The sequence below is a fragment of the Convolutriloba macropyga genome, chromosome 8 (genome assembly GCF_964194025.1).
Source record: "Convolutriloba macropyga chromosome 8, txConMacr16.3, whole genome shotgun sequence".
Lineage (NCBI taxonomy): Eukaryota > Metazoa > Xenacoelomorpha > Acoela > Convolutidae > Convolutriloba > Convolutriloba macropyga.
In genome coordinates this window covers 33,705,966-33,725,159 of record NC_134475.1, presented here as the reverse complement: position 1 = coordinate 33,725,159, position 19,194 = coordinate 33,705,966, and the positions used below count along the sequence as shown (strand labels likewise).

Here is a 19,194-nt window from a genome sequence, read left to right as displayed (position 1 = left end):
GAACCGGCTGTTCCCAAAAACCCATACACATTTTTGAGAAGTTATATCCGAAAATTGAAAGCAGATCAGCAAACGTCCGCTCCAAGACAATGTTCGACTCAACCCGTTTATTCAGCAATACCCGACCAATCTACAAATATCCCACAGTACAGTGGCTACCCAATGAACACAATAAAAATTGGAACCGCTTAATTGAACCAGAAATATCCATATTATTCATAAAAAATTATCAAAAACAAAACACAAATTGCAAAAAAAAATGGCTAAGTCCTATGCCTTCAAAAAATTTTCAAATTTTATTGCACCAAACGCATTTTTGGGGTTGAAAACCGGCAGGAATTCAATCCTGAAAAGTATTAAACTTTCCCTTTATTTCAACTTCTGGAACACTCTCGTGCATACCCTTACTTATGCCTTTTCTTAAAAAAAAATAATAAAAAAAAAAAATTGATGTACACAAAAGTAGTTTACTTCACGTGTAGTTGACTCGTCATGAGAATTTTCTCTCTCTGGGTTGTATCAAGTCATTATTTGTATTATTTGAGTAACAATGCCGCTATTATTTTTCTTAAAATTTACGAGTCTTAAAGAACGATTTCTCAGCACCAAATAACTTTTAGGAAAAACTGTTACACAGAAAGTTGTATTATTGTCTCCTTCACCTATTCGATTACTTGAAACAACTAAAAAGTTCCAGATAGAGCCGGGGAAATTATTCTTATTTCCAGTTACAGTCAGTTGTTACTTTTCAGCGAATATCACAAACAGGAAATGAAAACGTTCACCATGCACGCTTTTATTTGTTTTTGGAAACACCATTATTTTTATTTCCTTCTTTTAATTTATGACCGTTCTCTCTTCTCATTGGCTAATACATTCCCTTAAATTTAGTAGTGCGAAAAATTACACACAAATAATTGAAAATTTTTATCGTTGAATTATTCTTGAACAGTTCCGTATCTTAACAACTGAAAAACAATATTCCGAAAAAAAGAAATTCCGTGTCATAGTTTCAATACATCTACAGCAAAAAAGTCTCAACATTCATTAGTATTCCCACACTTCGATGTTAAAATTATAATTCTCTTTCACGCAAAAACCTCACTAATTTGAGTTTTCTTTAAAAAAAAAATTTGTTAACGATGGCTTTCCTTACAACTGAACAACTTTCGTTGCGAAAGCATTTAACTAGTTGGAGATCATTTAATATTTACTTCCTGGACCAGGACACTCTAATTTATGCAAATCGGGTAACAAAAATTGTTAAATGTTACACATCAGAATCTGAAAAAATAATAGCCTTCTTTGTAGAAACGCAGGAAAAACAAAAACTAATGATTTGCTGGAAACCTGTCAGTCAACCACATTGCTTAGCTATGCTTCATCAATTGCGCCATTCCGAAGAAATAAATCTGGACATTTTGAACAATCCTTGCACTGTCGATTCTTATTAGAGAAGTTTGATTACAACAGGAAATCTCTTAATAGCCAACTCTTAACTTAATCATTGTAAACACCCTTTGTTGTTCTTATCCTTTAAAACAATTTGTTCAGCATTGTTATCAATACATTAAACAATTCCTCTTTCGCCCACATTACTTACAGCAAAAGATTCATAAAATCTGAAAGAATGAATGTTGAAAACCCTATTCATAACAGAAAAGCAAAAAGTCTCATCAGAAAGCAACTCGACCGGATTATCTCATGGAATACAACCCTAAACCTCGAGCCAATCCCATTTCAACCAGCTCTTCAGTATATTCAAATAAAACATCGAGGACAAAATGCCTTACTAACTGATCTAGAAATTCCCAGAAATTGTGAATATATAATTTTATATCTACTTTCACCAGTTGTGTACGGGAGAAAAACCGTTTATATTTATCCCAGCTCCTTATATGGAGGCCAGATTTTATGGGCATTTGCTTACGGTGAAAAAAGTGTGGATATCGATTTGGAAGACATAAACACTTAGCTTCAAAAAACCGCTACACAGCTTTGTTACCCTATGTAATTGATACCAAACAAGATAATTAAACTACCAAAAACATTAACATTATCGTCTGGTAAATTATTTGAAACTTTCGTATGATCAGTTATTTTATTCGAACTTTCTTTGACACATAAATCTGCTATTTAAAGCACAATGAAGCAAATTCCTTGCTTTTACGGTCGTCATAGAGCATCAGCTATTAATTATTATCAACCCCCTGCAAAATCTTTTATTGCCTTGAACTTCGAATTCCAAGCAAAAGACACAATTCATCAAATAATTGTGCCGAAGAATTCAAAATTTTATTTTGTCATAAAACGCGCGTTTGAGAGAAACGAAACATTATTCATCGACAAAAAAATATGGAAGCATCAACTTACCTATTGTTAGGATTCCTTTCCCTTCTTTGCTTTAACACAAGGAAGACGCAAGGCAAGTTTCTTCTTTTTCGATACACGTGGCCGACCAGCGATAGATTTTTTTTCCGAGTGGACAACAACACCCGAATTCTTGAACGATAGTAAATGCTCCAGCGCGTCATTTAAAATATCCGTGTCACTTGCGATTTTCAAACGGAGATATTCTATGGTCTTTTCAATTCCCTCTCTCGAAACCATACTGCGAATAAAATCACGTCGCGAGCCGTAGCAATAAAATCGCAGTACATCCGAACACCGACTGCGATCGTCTAAAATAGTGGCTTCCCAACCACACACAAAAGAACGACCAGATCGAGTCAGCACTGCATGACAGCAGAGAGCGGGCTGACACAAAAACGACGAACTTTTAGGGAAATAGAATCTTACTGTATTCTTGTCAGTTGTATTCTGTGGACCCTTCAATAAAAATTGAATAAAATCTTGAGGTGTAGTGATAAGACGATCAAAATTGGCCGAGGCGGCTCCTCGCTCACATATAACGAAAAGTTTGTCACCAAAAGGAACTTTAGATATACTATCGTCCCCTCCTATCTCAATGTGTGGCTGAGTGAACCATTCGCCTTCTTGAACCATACCATCTGTCTTTGTTAACAGTAGCCCCGCAGGGAGCGAAAAATCAATCACACCCCCGATACTAAAAGTGCAACCAGAAGATGCAAAATATGAAGGTGAAATATTGCAATACTTCGTTATTTTATTTTGTGATTGATAGTCATTAATAACATCTGACCACTCCGAAGAACTTCTTAAATGTCTGCAAAAATTGGGGCAAATATTGAAGAACCGTTCGTTCTTAATCTCGAGAGGAAAGCGTGGCCAACCATTCTCAGTACAAATATTAGGATATTTAGAATTTGCACGTATTCCCAAATCCACCCATGTTTGGATATCTGCCCCATCAACATTCCGCACCTGTTGCCAACCTAAACTTTCGATTTTCTCGATTGACCAATATTGCTCTTGAAACTTTCGCACGACCTCGCATGACTCAATCGAAAACCTACAAAAAAAACCTCTTTCTACCTCTGCATACTCATAGTTATTGCTTCATTAGTATTAGCGCTCACCTTGTATTATCCATTGCCGTAGTTTATTCAGTAATTACGTAAGCAATACTGCTGACGTCAATAGTTGTTCGAAAAGTAGTAAGATTAATTCAGCTAATTGGGAAAAAACGACAGCGATTGACGCCATCTGAAACGTTAATTATGATCTTACAACTCTTCAATTTCTCGTATTGACAGAAAAACAATCGATAAAAAATGCCAGCTGATGCGATGAGCAGGAATATTGAGAAAAAAACAATTGATCTTCGCAAAAACTTAGTTAAATATGTAAATTGAATGGAATTAATGGCCTCTAGAACAGAAAAAGAAGAAACTTGGAGCCTTTCAGAGCATTCAATTAACAGTCAAAAGAGACAGCATGATGGAGAAGTTAAGCAGTCCAAGTAGATAAACAAATAAAACAAGATGTTTTCAGTATCAAAATGTTTTCAGTCTTGAGGCTCATCAGCCTAATTGAAAAGCAATTGAAGTAGAATAGACAACATCAAAATTCCAACTGACAAGACGAATTGGCGCTGCGCGCAATTGAAGGAAATTGCGGTTGAATTGATTGATTGATGGCATTCTTCAATCAAATATGGCAGGCTTGAAACATTTTTCCCATCCACGCGGAAATGAACACCGTCATGGCAACACTCAATAGTTGCATTCATTGGCTTTGGTATTATAAAGCAGGAAAACACACTCCACACACACAACAAACTGACAATGACAAAAGCAGGCATACTTCAAAACTGAAAAACTCAGTATGACTTAGATTATTTCGAACCCATGACGAGGTAAAACTCTGAAAAAATCGAATCTCTAACGCTCATATTGTTCCTTCATGACTTGCATGAAAAAGCTGTGGCGGCTTAACAATTTATTCAATGTCTTTGTAAAAAAAAATAGCGGACTCAAAACTTTGAAGAGAAGCCGGAGTATGAGGAATTTCATTCCTCCCATGATTGGAAGGAATATTTGAATGATATAAAATAATGCTATAATTCTATTGGATGAAACCCCTTAATGTTGTATTCCTCCTGATTGAATTTTATTGAAAGAGTTGGAAAGAGTAAAAAACAGTTAGTTGAATATAAGGCTTTGAACCCGCATTTTACTCTGAAGATACTAGAGGTAAAACAAAATAATAATACAGAAAGCAGCACTTTATAATATGTAATAAAAAACAGCAATCTTGACCAACAACTCAAAGAGTAAGGAAAAACTAGGCCTAAAAAGGCAAGGCACAAAATAGCTATTGAAATTTGAGTTCAAAAAACATCAAAATTTGAGAACACATCTCGAACCATACCCGAGAGAATTCCGGAAACGACGCAAATTCGTCAACGCCGATAAAACACGATTTACAAATAACTAGTATTTACTGGTAGAACGCCTGAAAGCAGAGCAAATTGTAGGTCAAAAAATTTATAATTACGAAACTTAATTAAAACTAGGAGGCCCGTAAGATCTACCAAACAAAACTGATTCTTTTGCTGAAGAAGCAAACCACTGTAGAACGTGAGAGGAACGTGTAACTTTTAACTCAATGCACAGATTGGCTTTATATTCAACCTAACATAATTAACAATTTTAATTCAGAAGGTGAAAGCTTGTTTAGAAAAAGAAAAGAAGGCTATTTAGTCACTAAGACCGGACAAAATAAGGAAAACATTTTTAAAGCAAGTTTAAATTTTTATTTTTGCATGTTTTGCCATAGAACGGGAGAAAATCGACATAGAAACAAAAAAAATACATTTAACAAATTGATAAGCTTTAGCAAACCTAAACTAAATTACAGACTAATTTTTTTAGCTCTAATTTGCTCTGGCAATGCCATAGCCTTGATCCCCCTTACAGCTCACAGCTGACTCCCCCTTAAAAGGAAAATGGTGCCCACTAATCTTTGATGATAAAAGTGAAAGCCTGGTGTTTGTCTCAACAGCGCTACAATTATCTCTAATTTCCGGGATTAACCTTTAAACATTTTCGGTTTTCGAACGATAGATTTTTAGATACCTGTCAAACCGTTTTTCGATTTCCAGGTAGCATGGTGCAAAAATGCAAAATGATGGGGAACAATGGGAAATCATACGACTGTTGTTTGATTCTTATCAGAGCAAACTCGCAAAAATGTAGGTTAGTCTGGCAAAAGCGGAACGATAGCAAATGAAATTCGTTCAACAAATGTCTCATTCACAGGCTGCACAATCAAATTCACAGTGTAACTGGAAGACTCAAAATATTTAAACTTGATTTTTCTTCTTTTTTTACGCTGCACCGCGATGAGAATTAAAGCTTAATCAAGTTTCTCTAAGAAAGATAAGGACCGAGAAAAAAAGGGGTAACGAATCCTGGAGAGAATCAGATTATGTGTCTCTCTGCGTCGGTATTGAGACCTTTTTGGCGTGTAGATGTCTCTCGTCGTATCTTCAAATTTGTCGAATGGCTTTCCTAGTTTTAAACTGGAAAAAGTTCATTGCGTTCATTCCGCTTTGCGGACAATGTTAAGCTTATATATCGAGAAGAATCTTGCGTTCAATATGTTCACAGTGATCCGCGCGCTCAAAAGTTATGGTCCTATCGTAATTCATTTTCTTTCGATGTTCAAAGGTGAAGCTACCTACATTTTAACAGCATACACTAATGCCTTGTTTATCGGAAACGACACACTATACTGGCACGAGGAGATCAGTGACCTTGGTGGCAAAGTATCTAGTTCAATAAATTGGGAGCTCAGTTAGATCAAATTGGTCAATATTCGTCGCTCTTAACTACTTGAAGCATCGCTTTCCATCAAATAACACAAATAAGTCCTCTGGTCTCAAGTTCAATCTGTACAAGTCAAACGTCATCTTATCTCTGTATGGTTACCCTGACTGGTACCCTGATATCTGTCATCTTCGAAAGCTTGAGCTTTTAAATTATTCCTAACTTTCTTGTATTTCGGTTCTGATAACTATAAAAAATTATTACAGAAGTCCCATTCGTTGCCCATCACTAAATGAGCCTGATCTTCGGTTTTTTTGGCAACAGGGAGGAATTGCATCACCTTCAAAGATAACTTCAAAATTGAAAACAAGTGTGTTAATTAACGAGCGCAGAGTCTAAAACGCCTAGTCATAACGAGATCAACAAAAGGACACACCAAAAATCTTTTTTCTTCAGTGTTAGAGCCCAGTGAACGACGTTGCCGGTCTCCTAAATAACAGCCGTAAAATTCGCAACAAACAACACATGGCCACTGGACAAAACTCGCTCTAAATAGGACAATGCTGTAGCATACACTTGGTATCTCAAACGTACACGTAACAATTGCATAGCGTAACTTTTTACTTATTGCACTTAATTTTAGCCTTTTATTAACTTGGGTACAGCACCCGTTTATTGTACATCCTATTATAGTTAATTCAAGTCATTTACAACTACTATTCATTTATTGAAACTCGTGAAATCCGTTTTCTCCGCAAGTGTTCGTTGGTTCTCTGCAGCGCTCCGCTTCCTTGTTTCTTAAAAAAGATAAAAGAATCAAGTAAGAGAAGAAAAAACAAGACAAATAAAGAAAACTGCGAAAGACAGACAGAAAGATAACACGGACTGCCCACACAATTTCTTTTCTCTTTCCGTTGGTTTTCACATGTCCCGAAATTGTTGCGTTCGTGGCGCTCACCTGCTTTCGGTAGATATTTTAAATGCCAAAATTTGTGCTGTGTATTCTTGTTTGTCTGAGGTAAACGTTAATTTTCTTAGAAGTTTTGTTTCTTTTGCTTTCCTTTCTAGGATTTGAACAGAATTAAAAAAAAAACTATTAAAAAAATGGAAATTTTTGTTATCAGTTATTCTATTTTGGATTGATCGTTGATTTTCTGAAAAGTGTTTTTTTATTGTTTTCATTTCTTTGTTTATCAAGAAAAAAGAAACCAAGACTAGGTAAGAGAAACAAACAGAGAGAAAAAGATTGGCTTACACTCAATGCAAAGATTGGCTTTATATTCGTCCTGACATAATTAACTATTTTAATCCAGGTGAAAGCTTGTTTACAAAACGAAAAGAAGACCGGATAAAATAAGGAAAACATTTTAAAGCAAATTTAAAATCTTTATTTTTGCCTGTTTTTGCCATAGAATGGGAGACAATCAACATTGAAACAAAAGGATAAAAATACATTTAACAAATTTATTAGCTTTAGCAAAACTAAACCAAATTACGGACTAATTTTTTAGCATTAATTTACTCTGGCAATGCCATAGCCTTGATCAATCCTTTGGACAGAACAAATAAAACCTTAAGAAATTTTTCTGCATTTCAGTTTTTGCTTAAATCTATTCCAATAAACTGATTCCAATTTTTTGCTTTTAAAATTGTGAAAAAACAATAGATTTGATTCTCGACGGTAAATACTTCAGGCAGCATGACTTCAGCACGTCTCTGGAGCAAAATACTACAGGAAACATTACTCAAACAGTGCTGGAAGATTCGCGGAACAGTTATGCATTATTTGCCCCTGTCTCTTTTTATGCCACCCGAACTTCAATGCTGCTAGTCTAATGATCTGTTCGAAAAACCTCAATTTTGATAAAAAATTTAAGACAATAATTTTTTTTCTTTATTGGTTGTTATAGTGCTCAAAGCTGACTCCCCCTTAAAAGGAAAATGGTGCCAACTAATCTTTGATGATAAAAGTGAAAGCCTGGTGTTTGTCTCAACAGCGCTACAATTATCTCTAATTTCCGGTTTTCTCACATTTTCGGTTTTCGAACGATAGATTTTTAGATACCTGTCAAACCGTTTTCCGCTTTCAAGGTAGCAAGGTGCAAAAATGCAAAATGATGGGGAACAATGGGAAATCATACGATTGTTGTTTGCTTCTTATCAGAGCAAACTCGCAAAAATGTAGGTTAGTCTGGCAAAAGCGGAACGATAGCAAATGAAATCCGTTCAACAAATGTCTCATTCACAGGCTGCACAATCAAATTCACAGTGTAACTCAAAATATTTAAACTTGATTTTTCTTCTTTTTTTACGCTGCACCGCGATGAGAATTAAAGCTTAATCAAGTTTCTCTAAGAAAGATAAGGACCGAGAAAAAAAGGGGCAACGAATCCTGGAGAGAATCAGATTATGTGTCTCTCTGCGTCGGTATTGAGACCTTTTTGGCGTGTAGATGTCTCTCGTCGTATCTTCAAATTTGTCGAATGGCTTTCCTAGTTTTAAACTGGAAAAAGTTCATTGCGTTCATTCCGCTTTGCGGACAATGTTAAGCTTATATATCGAGCTTAACATGTAAAGCTTCTCGATATATAAGTGATTTTGAGTAGTACTGGTAGAACGCCTGAAAGCAGAGCAAATTGTAGGTCAAAAAATTTAAAATTACGAAACTTAATTAAAACTAGGAGGTCCGTAAGATCTACCAAACAAAACTGATTCTTTTGCTGAAGAAGCAAACCACTGTAGAACGTGAGAGGAACGTGTAACTTTTAACTCAATGCACAGATTGGCTTTATATTCAACCTAACATAATTAACAATTTTAATTCAGAAGGTGAAAGCTTGTTTAGAAAAAGAAAAGAAGGCTATTTAGTCACTAAGACCGGACAAAATAAGGAAAACATTTTTAAAGCAAGTTTAAATTTTTATTTTTGCATGTTTTGCCATAGAACGGGAGAAAATCGACATAGAAACAAAAAAAATACATTTAACAAATTGATTAGCTTTAGCAAACCTAAACTAAATTACGGACTAATTTTTTTAGCTCTAATTTGCTCTGGCAATGCCATAGCCTTGATCCCCCTTACAGCTCACAGCTGACTCACCTTTAAAAGGAAAATGGTGCCAACTAATCTTTGGTGATAAAAGTGAAAGCCTGGTGTTTGTCTCAACAGCGCTACAATTATCTCTAATTTCCTGGATTATTAACCTTTAAACATTTTCGGTTCTCAAACGATAATTTTTAGATACCTATAAAAACGCTTTGCAGGTAGCATGGTGGAAAAATACAAAATGATTGGGAACATTGGGAAATTATACGACTGTTGTTTGCTTTCTATCAGAGCAAAATCGCAAAAATGTAGGTTAGTCTGGCAAAAGCGGAACGATAGCAAATAAAACACATTTAACAAGTGTGTCATTCAGAGACTGCACACAGTCAAATTCACATAGAGTAACTGGAAGACGCAAAATATGTAAACTCGATTTTTCTTCTTTTTTTAACGCCACACCGCGATGAAAAATAAAGCGTAATCAAGTTAGTTTAATAAAGTTAGTTTCAAAGTCGTGGAAACTGTTGACAAAAGAATCATTTTATCAAAATGCTACTTATAAGAGAGCTCTTTAGAGCTCTCCGTATGGAGACTCCGTATGGAAACGAAATCCAAATAATTCAGTTATGACAAATAGCGCCTATGTCTTGAAAACCCTTTGTTGCCTTCTGAGAGGTCAAAACAACTGCGACTAAGCATTCTTAGATCACACATATCACGCTTCAGAAAATTTCGTAGAGATAAGGAAGAGAAAACAGCAAGAACAGAAGTCAAATAGCCGCCAGTAAAAGTTTTGCTCTAAAAAACCTAACAAACCCGACAGATCACCGGAAAAGAGCCACCATTGATTCCCAGAAAACAGGTTGGGATTGAAAAACCAGAAAATTGGCAAAAAACATTACCTTGCATCAATGCCAACTTGAATTTGATATGCTAACTAAGACAAAAGAACAAAGTTCAAGTAGCATACATCAAAAAGTGGGCTCTATGGTTTTGCCCGCTTCTATTTCTGATTGTTCTTATACAGATTCTGTTTATTTCAGAGCACTGCTGTTTGAAGTTTGAGCAGAATGGTCGCAAAAATGAAACTGGGCTACAGAAATCAAAAATATTTCATGCAAAATGTCGAAAAACCGTTAAAATGAGGTACATGGAAACAAATTCTTCGTCGACGTAAGAAAACTTTTTTAAAAAAAGCGGCGCTATAATAGCCGGTTGAGAGATGAGGCCGGCTATTTCAAATCTGTTAAAATGACTTTTTCTTACCTCTTTAAAAAGTTTAAAAAGTCGCGACCCAAAACCACCCCATTCGCTCCTTTAACTACTTCAGCATGATTCAAATCAGTAATCAAATTTGACTTCTAATTGACAAGAAAAGGTCGAAAAAAGAGTGAACAACTCTTGAAAAAGATAGCCCGCAGAGTTTGACTTCGACAGTATTCACCACATTGCGTAATTGAATGCATGAAAGAATTAAAATCCATTCAGTTGAAACAGTGAGTGAAGTAAGTCAGGAGTCAAACGTAAAAATCGTGATTCATGTAAGACAAAAAAACGTGATCAAAAATGTAAAGCGAATTAAAAAAACAGAACAGGACAAGTCCTGACGTACAATTCAAAGAATTTTCATTGACTAAACAAAAACTAGAACGGACTCTGAGAGAATTGGGAAAAACCATTTCAAAAAATCAGATCGAAAAATAAAAAAAACAACTGAAAATCACGGTCAAAATTCCGCCTGTGAACAAAAAACCAGTAGCTAGCAAGAGAAACTTGGTTCAAACAAAAAACTAGGCCTAGAATGAACAATGAATGGATTGGGAAAACAATATTACCCAATCAGTATTAATCAGGCAAATAAACTAAAAACTTTGGCTAAAGAGAGCGAAATGACGTCACGCGCGCAAACGGCATTAAAGAGAGGAAGAATTCATTTAGAAAATTTGACCTTTTCAGCTTTGCTGTGTAAAAAAAATGCAAAACGAAAAAGAGCGTCAGACGGCGGAACAAAAAACCAAGAGCACCGCAATATAGCTCCGCTCAGCTTACAGCTTCGCAGCTATAAAGACACACACGTTTACAATAATTGCTTCGAATTTCGTTCGGGAGCAATTAACCAGAGCATTCTCATAATTTGGTACGCCACATGTTTCTTTTGCAAGTAATTTACTGTAACCTTTCAATATAGAAGCATACGAGTTCTCTTCTCTTGGGATAAGGAATGAGGTACACATCCTCGTAGCCACCAATCTTACTAATCACATCCTGACAATCAGCCGCATTCAAGCCCTCCATTTCTTTCACGCTGAAACGAACAAACCTTTGCATTTCCTTCCTGGCATATTTCGCTATTCATTATGGCGCGCTCAATTCTGGCCTTGCCAAATTCATGCAAGTTGGATTATTCAACTCGAACCGAATAATTTTGATCCCTTTTTTAGTTTGTTTTTTTAAAGTCGTTGTCTACGAACAAACGAATTTCGTAGAAATAAGACTTTGTAGGACAGAATTAAAAGAAAAACAGTTGATACTATTAAGCTGGCTACATGATCCAACATTTTTTTTTCAAAAGCTGCCGATTTGTCACAAAATTACCTGAACATGCGAAGCGTCAGACCGTCCAGTGCTTGTAAATTAGCAGTACCAAGCAGACTCAAGTCGAACTCGTCGATACTTCTCAAGCCATACATAGCAGCGAATGCTCGTCTAATCTGGAGAGAAAGTAGCCATGCCTTGCCCATAGTGCCTCCGTGGGTCATTACAGCATGTGTTATTCCGATTGCACTCGTGAATCGGCTATCATAAATATCCTTCGCACTGATTCCTGAGGCAACGTTGCTCATTTGCAGAAGCGCTTTTTCATTCAAGTTGTTCTCTACTCCGTACTCTTTTCGGTAGAACGCAAAGAAGATCGACTTCTAAAGAAAAAATTTCTTAATTAAATTATTTCAAACTTACAGCACTTAATTTTAGATTCAAGCAAACCAGTTGCAAAATTGTTTTTCATAATTCCAACTTTCTTTTAAGACAAATACTAACGAGCATTGGCTCGTACAAATTGACCACTCATGAACTTATCGATATGCATTTATCGTACGATTCGTCAAGTTAATTGTCTTCTTAGAAAATCGCTACTTCACAAACGGCCACTACATTGAATGGTACATCAATTGCGTAATACAATCTGCATTTTGCTTCCAGTGCAATTCGCTAGGTGAGTGCGGTTATTCAGCAATGGAAAGTGTTGGAAAAGACTAATCCTAAAAGCTTGAGAAAAATGCCAGTTAATATATTTAACGTTTTTTCTTAAAACCACTCCACTTTCAAAACATTAACACAAACTTTTACCTACAACTTTTAAGATCATTACCAATCAGTACGAAATTCATTTTCAGTTATCTGGAAAGAGCGAAGATAGCAAAACTGTCGAATAAGTGTGAAAGGTACTGACATTTGTTTGATAATAAATACGAAGACTATAAGAAACAGGACGTATCAGCAATATGTACCTGGAACTCGCTCCATTCCTGGTTCACCAATCTTTGGGCATTGTTATTTATGAGTCGGACCTCTCCGTTCTCTTGTACCTCTATGCCCATCTCTGATAGTGACTGAAGTTGGTTGAAGAAGACGGAAGGAGACAGCTCATTTGACAACTCAGGTCCCAAAGACTTCACTATCATCTCTGTCAGATCATCGTCCGTCGAAACTGTCAGCTAAATATAACTTTCACATCTCAATACAATACTCATCTTATAATTTGATTTATTTTTATTGGATTTCATAGTTCTCAACACCTGTTTCTTAATGAGAGGATGCAGGGGCTAGTATCAATTCCAAAACGCATTACAGATGTTAACTAACTTTTAAGAACAAAGTTCAAGTAGCGGACATCTAAATTTGGGCTTTATCCCATTTCTGTTTTGATTTTGTTTTTCGATACTGATTCTATTCGTTTCAGATTGATTTTGAGCAATTGATGTTGAAGGACACATTGAGCAGAATGAGCGAAAACTGAAACCAGCTAGAGAAGTCAAAAAGATTAAAGCAAAATGTCGAAAAGGCGGCAAAATGAGGCAAAGCGAAACAAATTTTTATTTTACAAAGTAAAAAACATAGCAGGACTAGTCCTGAAAAACCATACAAAAAGTTGATTGATGAATATTGATGAACTACTGTACCAGACCAGCAGATCAATTTAACAATGCCATCCAAAAAGGGAAACAGTTTCAAAATAGGAGAAACTAAAATAATCAAACAAACTTACCAAAAAGATAATCATTGCTAAAGTTCTTGAAGCTTTCACCCTGAAGGCCAAATTTATTCATTTAACTATACCAATCAAACCACGAAAAAGCGTTGAAAGGGGTCCCCACCAACGGGAGAAACATAAACCGACGAATGTCGGAAGAATTGCTCTCGAACGACAGGAGAAACAATTCAGGGGCTGCAGCCTAGATAAAAATTTATTTATGGGGGCAGGAATAGTTGACTAGGCCGGGATTCGAACCATGGACCTCACGATCCCTCACCAGAAGCACTGCCCACTCGGCTATCAGGCCCTTCTTTTTGCTATGCTGCAATCGACTTTATAATAAATATATTTCCCCTAATCAGGGGACTACCAAGCTGGTTGTAACTATGTTTGATTGAATTAGCAACGCACAGTGAGAACAATACCGCAAAGTGAGAACAATAGAGATCACTCAAAACCGAAGTACGAAAGCGTGACCTTCGTTCGAGAGCAATTAAAAATATGAAATATGATAAAAACTTAACCTTAACAATTGCGAATTTTACTGAAAGGTTGCAAAAATTGATATCAAAATCTTCAAAACCATTGCATTGTCTATAGAAACCAATCAGTAACCCAATTTTGAGACTAAAAGATTTTAACTGCCCCATAAAGATCAATGAACCGGACATAAAAAAATTTCATAAAATTTGAAAACAATTAAAAATTTCGTTCTAATGTTGCTCAAATTCGTGATATTAATATCTTCAAAACTTCGTGATCTCCAGAGGCTATCCAGTAAATCAATTTTACGCCCAAAAAACGTTCCACTGCCCCATGTAGATAGATAAACTCAGAGGATGACAAAGCTTTTCAAAAAATGCAAAAATTATTCGCAAAATTGCAAAAATTTGTGATGCTAACTTGTTGAAAACCACTCCATTGCCACAAAAAACTTTTCAGTGACATATTTTGAAAACCGAAAAAGATTCATTGGCTCACAGATTACAAAACTCAGAAAATTTTGCCCAAAAAATTGCAAAAATTACTACACATTTTTGTAATCAAGTTTGCATTACGAAAACATATATATCCAACATACAGTCATGAAGAGAACCTCTAGCTTGCGAAAAACTACTAGGAGCTCAGTAAAAAAAAACAGTTGAAGTCCTGCTAAAGGGAAAAAACGGGGAACATAAAAACATAGCTGGCAGATTGTCAGAAAATAGCCGCAATAGATTCGCAGATCGGCAGTCTAAAAAAAAAACAGTAAAAAAGACAGACCAAAAAAATTCGTCTTTTCATTGAAGGCTGATCTGTTATATTTTGATTAAAAATCTGTATAAGTTATTGCTGCCTCTATTAGCTGATCTCAAATAACCTTCATTTAGAGTGACACACACCCATTTGACCTTATCTCCTTGAATTAAAGTAAATAAAAGTCAATTTCAAAGCGAGGAAGTCATTTTGGAGAGTGAGGTAAGTCAAGTGTGACCAAAAATTTAATCACGCGCATGAACAAAAAAACTCGCTCCACTAAGAGCGAAAAATGACGTCACACATGCAATTCAGTTGAAATTGCATGAACGAATGAACAAAAAGTGGCTGTGACGTCATATGGTTGTAACAAAAATCATGACGACGAAATAAAAAAACCAAGAGAAGGCCAATAATAGCCCCAGCTATCGCTGTGCGGCTATTAAAAACAGATAATCTCAAATAACGAACAAAACAAAATAAGAAAAACAGCAAAATTAATTTTGTTTAAAAAATTTTATAAGTGACTTTTTAACTTTCAATTGAGACGTTCCCAGCAACTTCAGTACATTAAGCAAATAAAAAAGATTACCAACGCCAGCTGCGGGCACCTATTGCAACTTAAGGCCTGCCTAGCGTTACCTGTTCATCCTATTTTGAAAGTTAAAAGTAATCAGAAAAAGGGGTGAAAGCGTCTTAAAACACATAACATGACAAGTCCTGCAAAACAATCCAAAAGACCATCTTAACTAATGACCTTACAATTATTACTTTACAGCAACATCAATCTAAAACAGTCATCAGAGCACCTAACAGAGCACCTAACCGATATGAGCGAAAATGAAAAAATTCTAAAAACAATTAGAAAACTTTTTTCCATATTTTGAAAAACTTGTGAATCCCAAATAACAAAACTTGAAAGTTGATTTTGAGCGGGAACCAAGGACAGACAAAGCAAAAAGAGACGAAAACTTAAAATTGGCAAAAATCAGAAATTTTGAAAACCAGTGGTGCAAAATTACGAGAACCTCATGGCTACAATCCAAAACACTTAACCACAGCAAATCATAAAAACTTCAAAGGTAAAAAGTTACTTTCAGCGGTTATAGTGGCAGAAAAAGGCAATAAGACTACAATTTAAGGCAAGGTTCGAAAACTCACTTGAACCTTTCAAAAACAAATGGTATCTCAGCGAATGAAAACGTTAGCTAAAAGATTTAAAAAAACAGCTAAAAAACACCGTAATAGGAAGTCAATAAGATATTACTGTTTTTATTGAGACTAAGAGAAAAAATCCAAAAAATCAACTTCCATTTTTTGAAAAGCAGGTGTCAAAGTCTTAACAACGATTGCCGTAGAGCGACTAATTAGATTCACCTATTCTAAAATCCACCAAAACTTTATTGAATTTTTTTCGGCATTCTTAGCATCCAAGGCGAATTGCCATTAAGGAGACGAAGAGATAAGACGACAAATTTAGCAGAAACTCGTAAAGCCTCTAAAATTCGATGATATTTCTGAAAAAGAATGAGAGTAAAAGTCACAGAAAGAACTAATTTTGAACTAAAACAAATAAATCAATCAAAATTTGCATATTAGCAACCTATTAGACATGTTCCTAAAAAGATTAAACGACAAGACAACAGGAAGTACAACGAACACTCTCAGAACTCAAAAAGTATTAATATATTGAGAACAAATAGTAACAAGGCAACTAGCCATCACTTCCAACATTTAAATAAGTTCATTTTTGCCTCATTAGCACCCAATGATACTAATTAATGATACTAGTTGATAAATCAACAGATTATATTGAAAAAGGCAAAAATTTTCAAAAATATTAGGCAACGAATAGTGTCAATTAAAAAAACAGCCAGAAAATTTCCAGAAACCACTCGAGAAAAACGACCATTCTAACTAACATCCCACTTATTAACACTAACCGTTTAACAATACCATTAAAATAAATTGAAAATGAACAATGAAAACGCATGCGACCAGAAAAGATGATGAAGCATTTGAGAAGATACTTAAAAGTTGCAACTCCGAAACACCTATTGGCAAAAGACCACGTTTAGTTTTCATTCACTAAAAGACTTCAAATTGACAGAACAAATCAACAAAAAATTTCAAGTAGAGGAAACGGAGATAAAAGAAAATAAACAATATTCTCTGCAAATTTAGCTACAAACTGATTAAACTGCAAAAATGTTATTTTTGAACCATTATTTTGAAAAACTTTCACACCACTGTCTTGTGCAGCATAAACCAGTCTACCACCTTACCGTTTTATACAAACGTCGCCGGTAGATTGACGGATAATAGCCTCCGTTTACGCGCTAGATGCACATCGGGATAAAACAGAAAAAGGGAAAAAAGAAGAGACAAATTGACCAAATTTTTTCCTGTTTTTTTATTCAGTGTAAAAAGTGTTCTAACTTGGCGTGCAGTTTCGGCTAGATTCTAAAACTATACTTAATTCAGCTTCTAAACTCAAAGCTAATAAGCTTAATACCAAAGTCAGCTAGCAAACACTCTAATGAACTTTGATAACCTAATGCACTGACTTAATGACCGGGCTTTATCGGTTTATCCCCGTCTCTTTTGATTTTGCTCTTTTGACATTGACCGTATTCACCACATTACGTAATTCAATGCATGAAAGAATTTAAAATCCATTCAGTTGAAACAGTGAGTGAAGTAAGTTAGAAGTCAAACGTGAAAATCGTGTAAAACGAAGAAAAAAGGGATCAAAAGGTAAAGCGAATTAAAACAAAGGAGAGCGGCTAAATAATAGCCGTTGAGAGGCTGGCGGTGGCTATTAAAAAGCGAAGTACGAAAAAAAAAACAAAATAGAAATTGAGAAGTGCCCGGTCTAGCTTCCAGTGACTTACAGCAACACCTCTAAAAACGCTCTGAATAAAAGATTGAACAGTAAAAAGTAGCAAGAAACACAAAATCAGGAAATAAGCAAAAAATACGCAAAAAAGCGGACGAAAAAAGACAAATTCTGCAACTAACTTTGAACCAGAAACTCCAAATGCTACGAAAACTTGAAGGAAAAAATCATTCTTGTAAGCACAACGCTGTCTCCGATATCCCAAATAATTTAAACATACCCGGCAGATTGCCGGAAAATAGCCGCCGTTGATTCCAATAAGCATGATTGGGATTGAACGAAAAGAATATATTGAAAAAAAAAGATTTTTGTACAAAAAATATTTTTTAAGTCCGATTTATTTTGATGGCATTTCGTAGTTGAACATACTTCTGTTTCTTAGAGAGAGGCTACAGGGGCTACTATCAATACCAATAAGCATTAGAGATGGTAACTAAGACCTATAGGAACGATGTTCAAATAGCGGGCATCTAAAATTGGGCTTTATGGGTTTATCCCGTTTCTATTTCTGACTTCAATTTTTTATACCGACTCTGTTCATTTTGAATTGCTTTGCTTAGCAACTGATGTTCAAATTCACTTTTAGCAGAATGAGAGAAGAGAGAAACTAGCCTAGAGAAGTCAAAAAGATTTCATGCAAAATGTCGAAAAAGCGGCAAAATGGTAAAGCGAAAAAAAGTTTGACGAAGTAAAAAAAAAAAAAAAATACGAGCGCAATAATAGCCGGCTGAGAAGATGAGGGCGGCTATTAAACAATCAGCATCACTGTGCATTAATAGCACAGATGTCCAACCAAATTGTACGCACCTGTCTGGCGATGGTGAACTTCTGTGCGGCAGTGAGAGGGAACTTGTGTCTGGATCGGACTGCGAGGTCTTTCAGCATGACTAGCTGCAAGTTGATGGTGCTCACGTCCATTGACAGGAAGTACTGGTAGCTCAGAGCAGGAATCAGACGACGCAAGTTCTCCAGGTCAGTGCTCCCCACCTGTACATACAACTCAACCTCATTCCAATAAATTGGTGCCAGCAAGAACAAAGTAACAAATGTGCTGCCGAAATTGGGTAAAAACGTTCAAAACTTAATTCATAATTCCTTTCTAACAGACTAATTTTGAAGACAAAAATTCAGTCTTGGGCAAACCAGAACAACCTCGAGGATGCTAGCCTTCCTTGCAAAATCTTACAAACTCGTATATCTTTAGAAAAGGCGCAATTCGACATTACCCAAGTACTTCTAACACAACCCAAAGTCCGTCAAATGCATTTGCTACACGTTTTACAGAAGCAAACACGCTGGGAGTGTTCTGGTTTTTTCAACCTAATAGACCATTTAATTTGCAAATTGCTCACTTTCGGCATTCTATTCATTACAATGACCACTTACGGTTGAAACTCCTGTGCCTGCTGTCATGTAGATGTCAACCAAAGTCACCATCTAAACAACTCGTGTTTTAAGCATGATTGGCATTTTGCTAAAAAAAATTCTGTAGGGCTGTAATATGTTCACATTTGCACGCACAGTGATAAGATAAGAGAGATACGCTAATATCTTCAACTATAGA

The 19,194-nt window shown here is 35.7% G+C and overlaps 1 protein-coding gene across 2 annotated transcripts in view; it reads right to left on the bottom strand.

Moving 5' to 3' along the window:
- Positions 1-11,387: 11,387 nt before the first annotated feature.
- The window catches only part of LOC142344697 (uncharacterized), a 101,824-nt gene continuing 94,017 nt past the window's right edge, over positions 11,388-19,194 (bottom strand). For both annotated transcript variants that reach the window (XM_075396562.1, XM_075396563.1), the window contains 5 exons: positions 19,017-19,067; positions 18,438-18,617; positions 12,750-12,956; positions 11,836-12,158; positions 11,388-11,545 (listed from right to left, as the gene is read on the bottom strand). In XM_075396562.1, the coding sequence (XP_075252677.1) occupies positions 11,407-11,545; positions 11,836-12,158; positions 12,750-12,956; positions 18,438-18,617; positions 19,017-19,067 (900 nt within the window). In that variant the 3' untranslated portion in view covers positions 11,388-11,406. The remainder of the gene's footprint in view (positions 11,546-11,835; positions 12,159-12,749; positions 12,957-18,437; positions 18,618-19,016; positions 19,068-19,194) is intronic.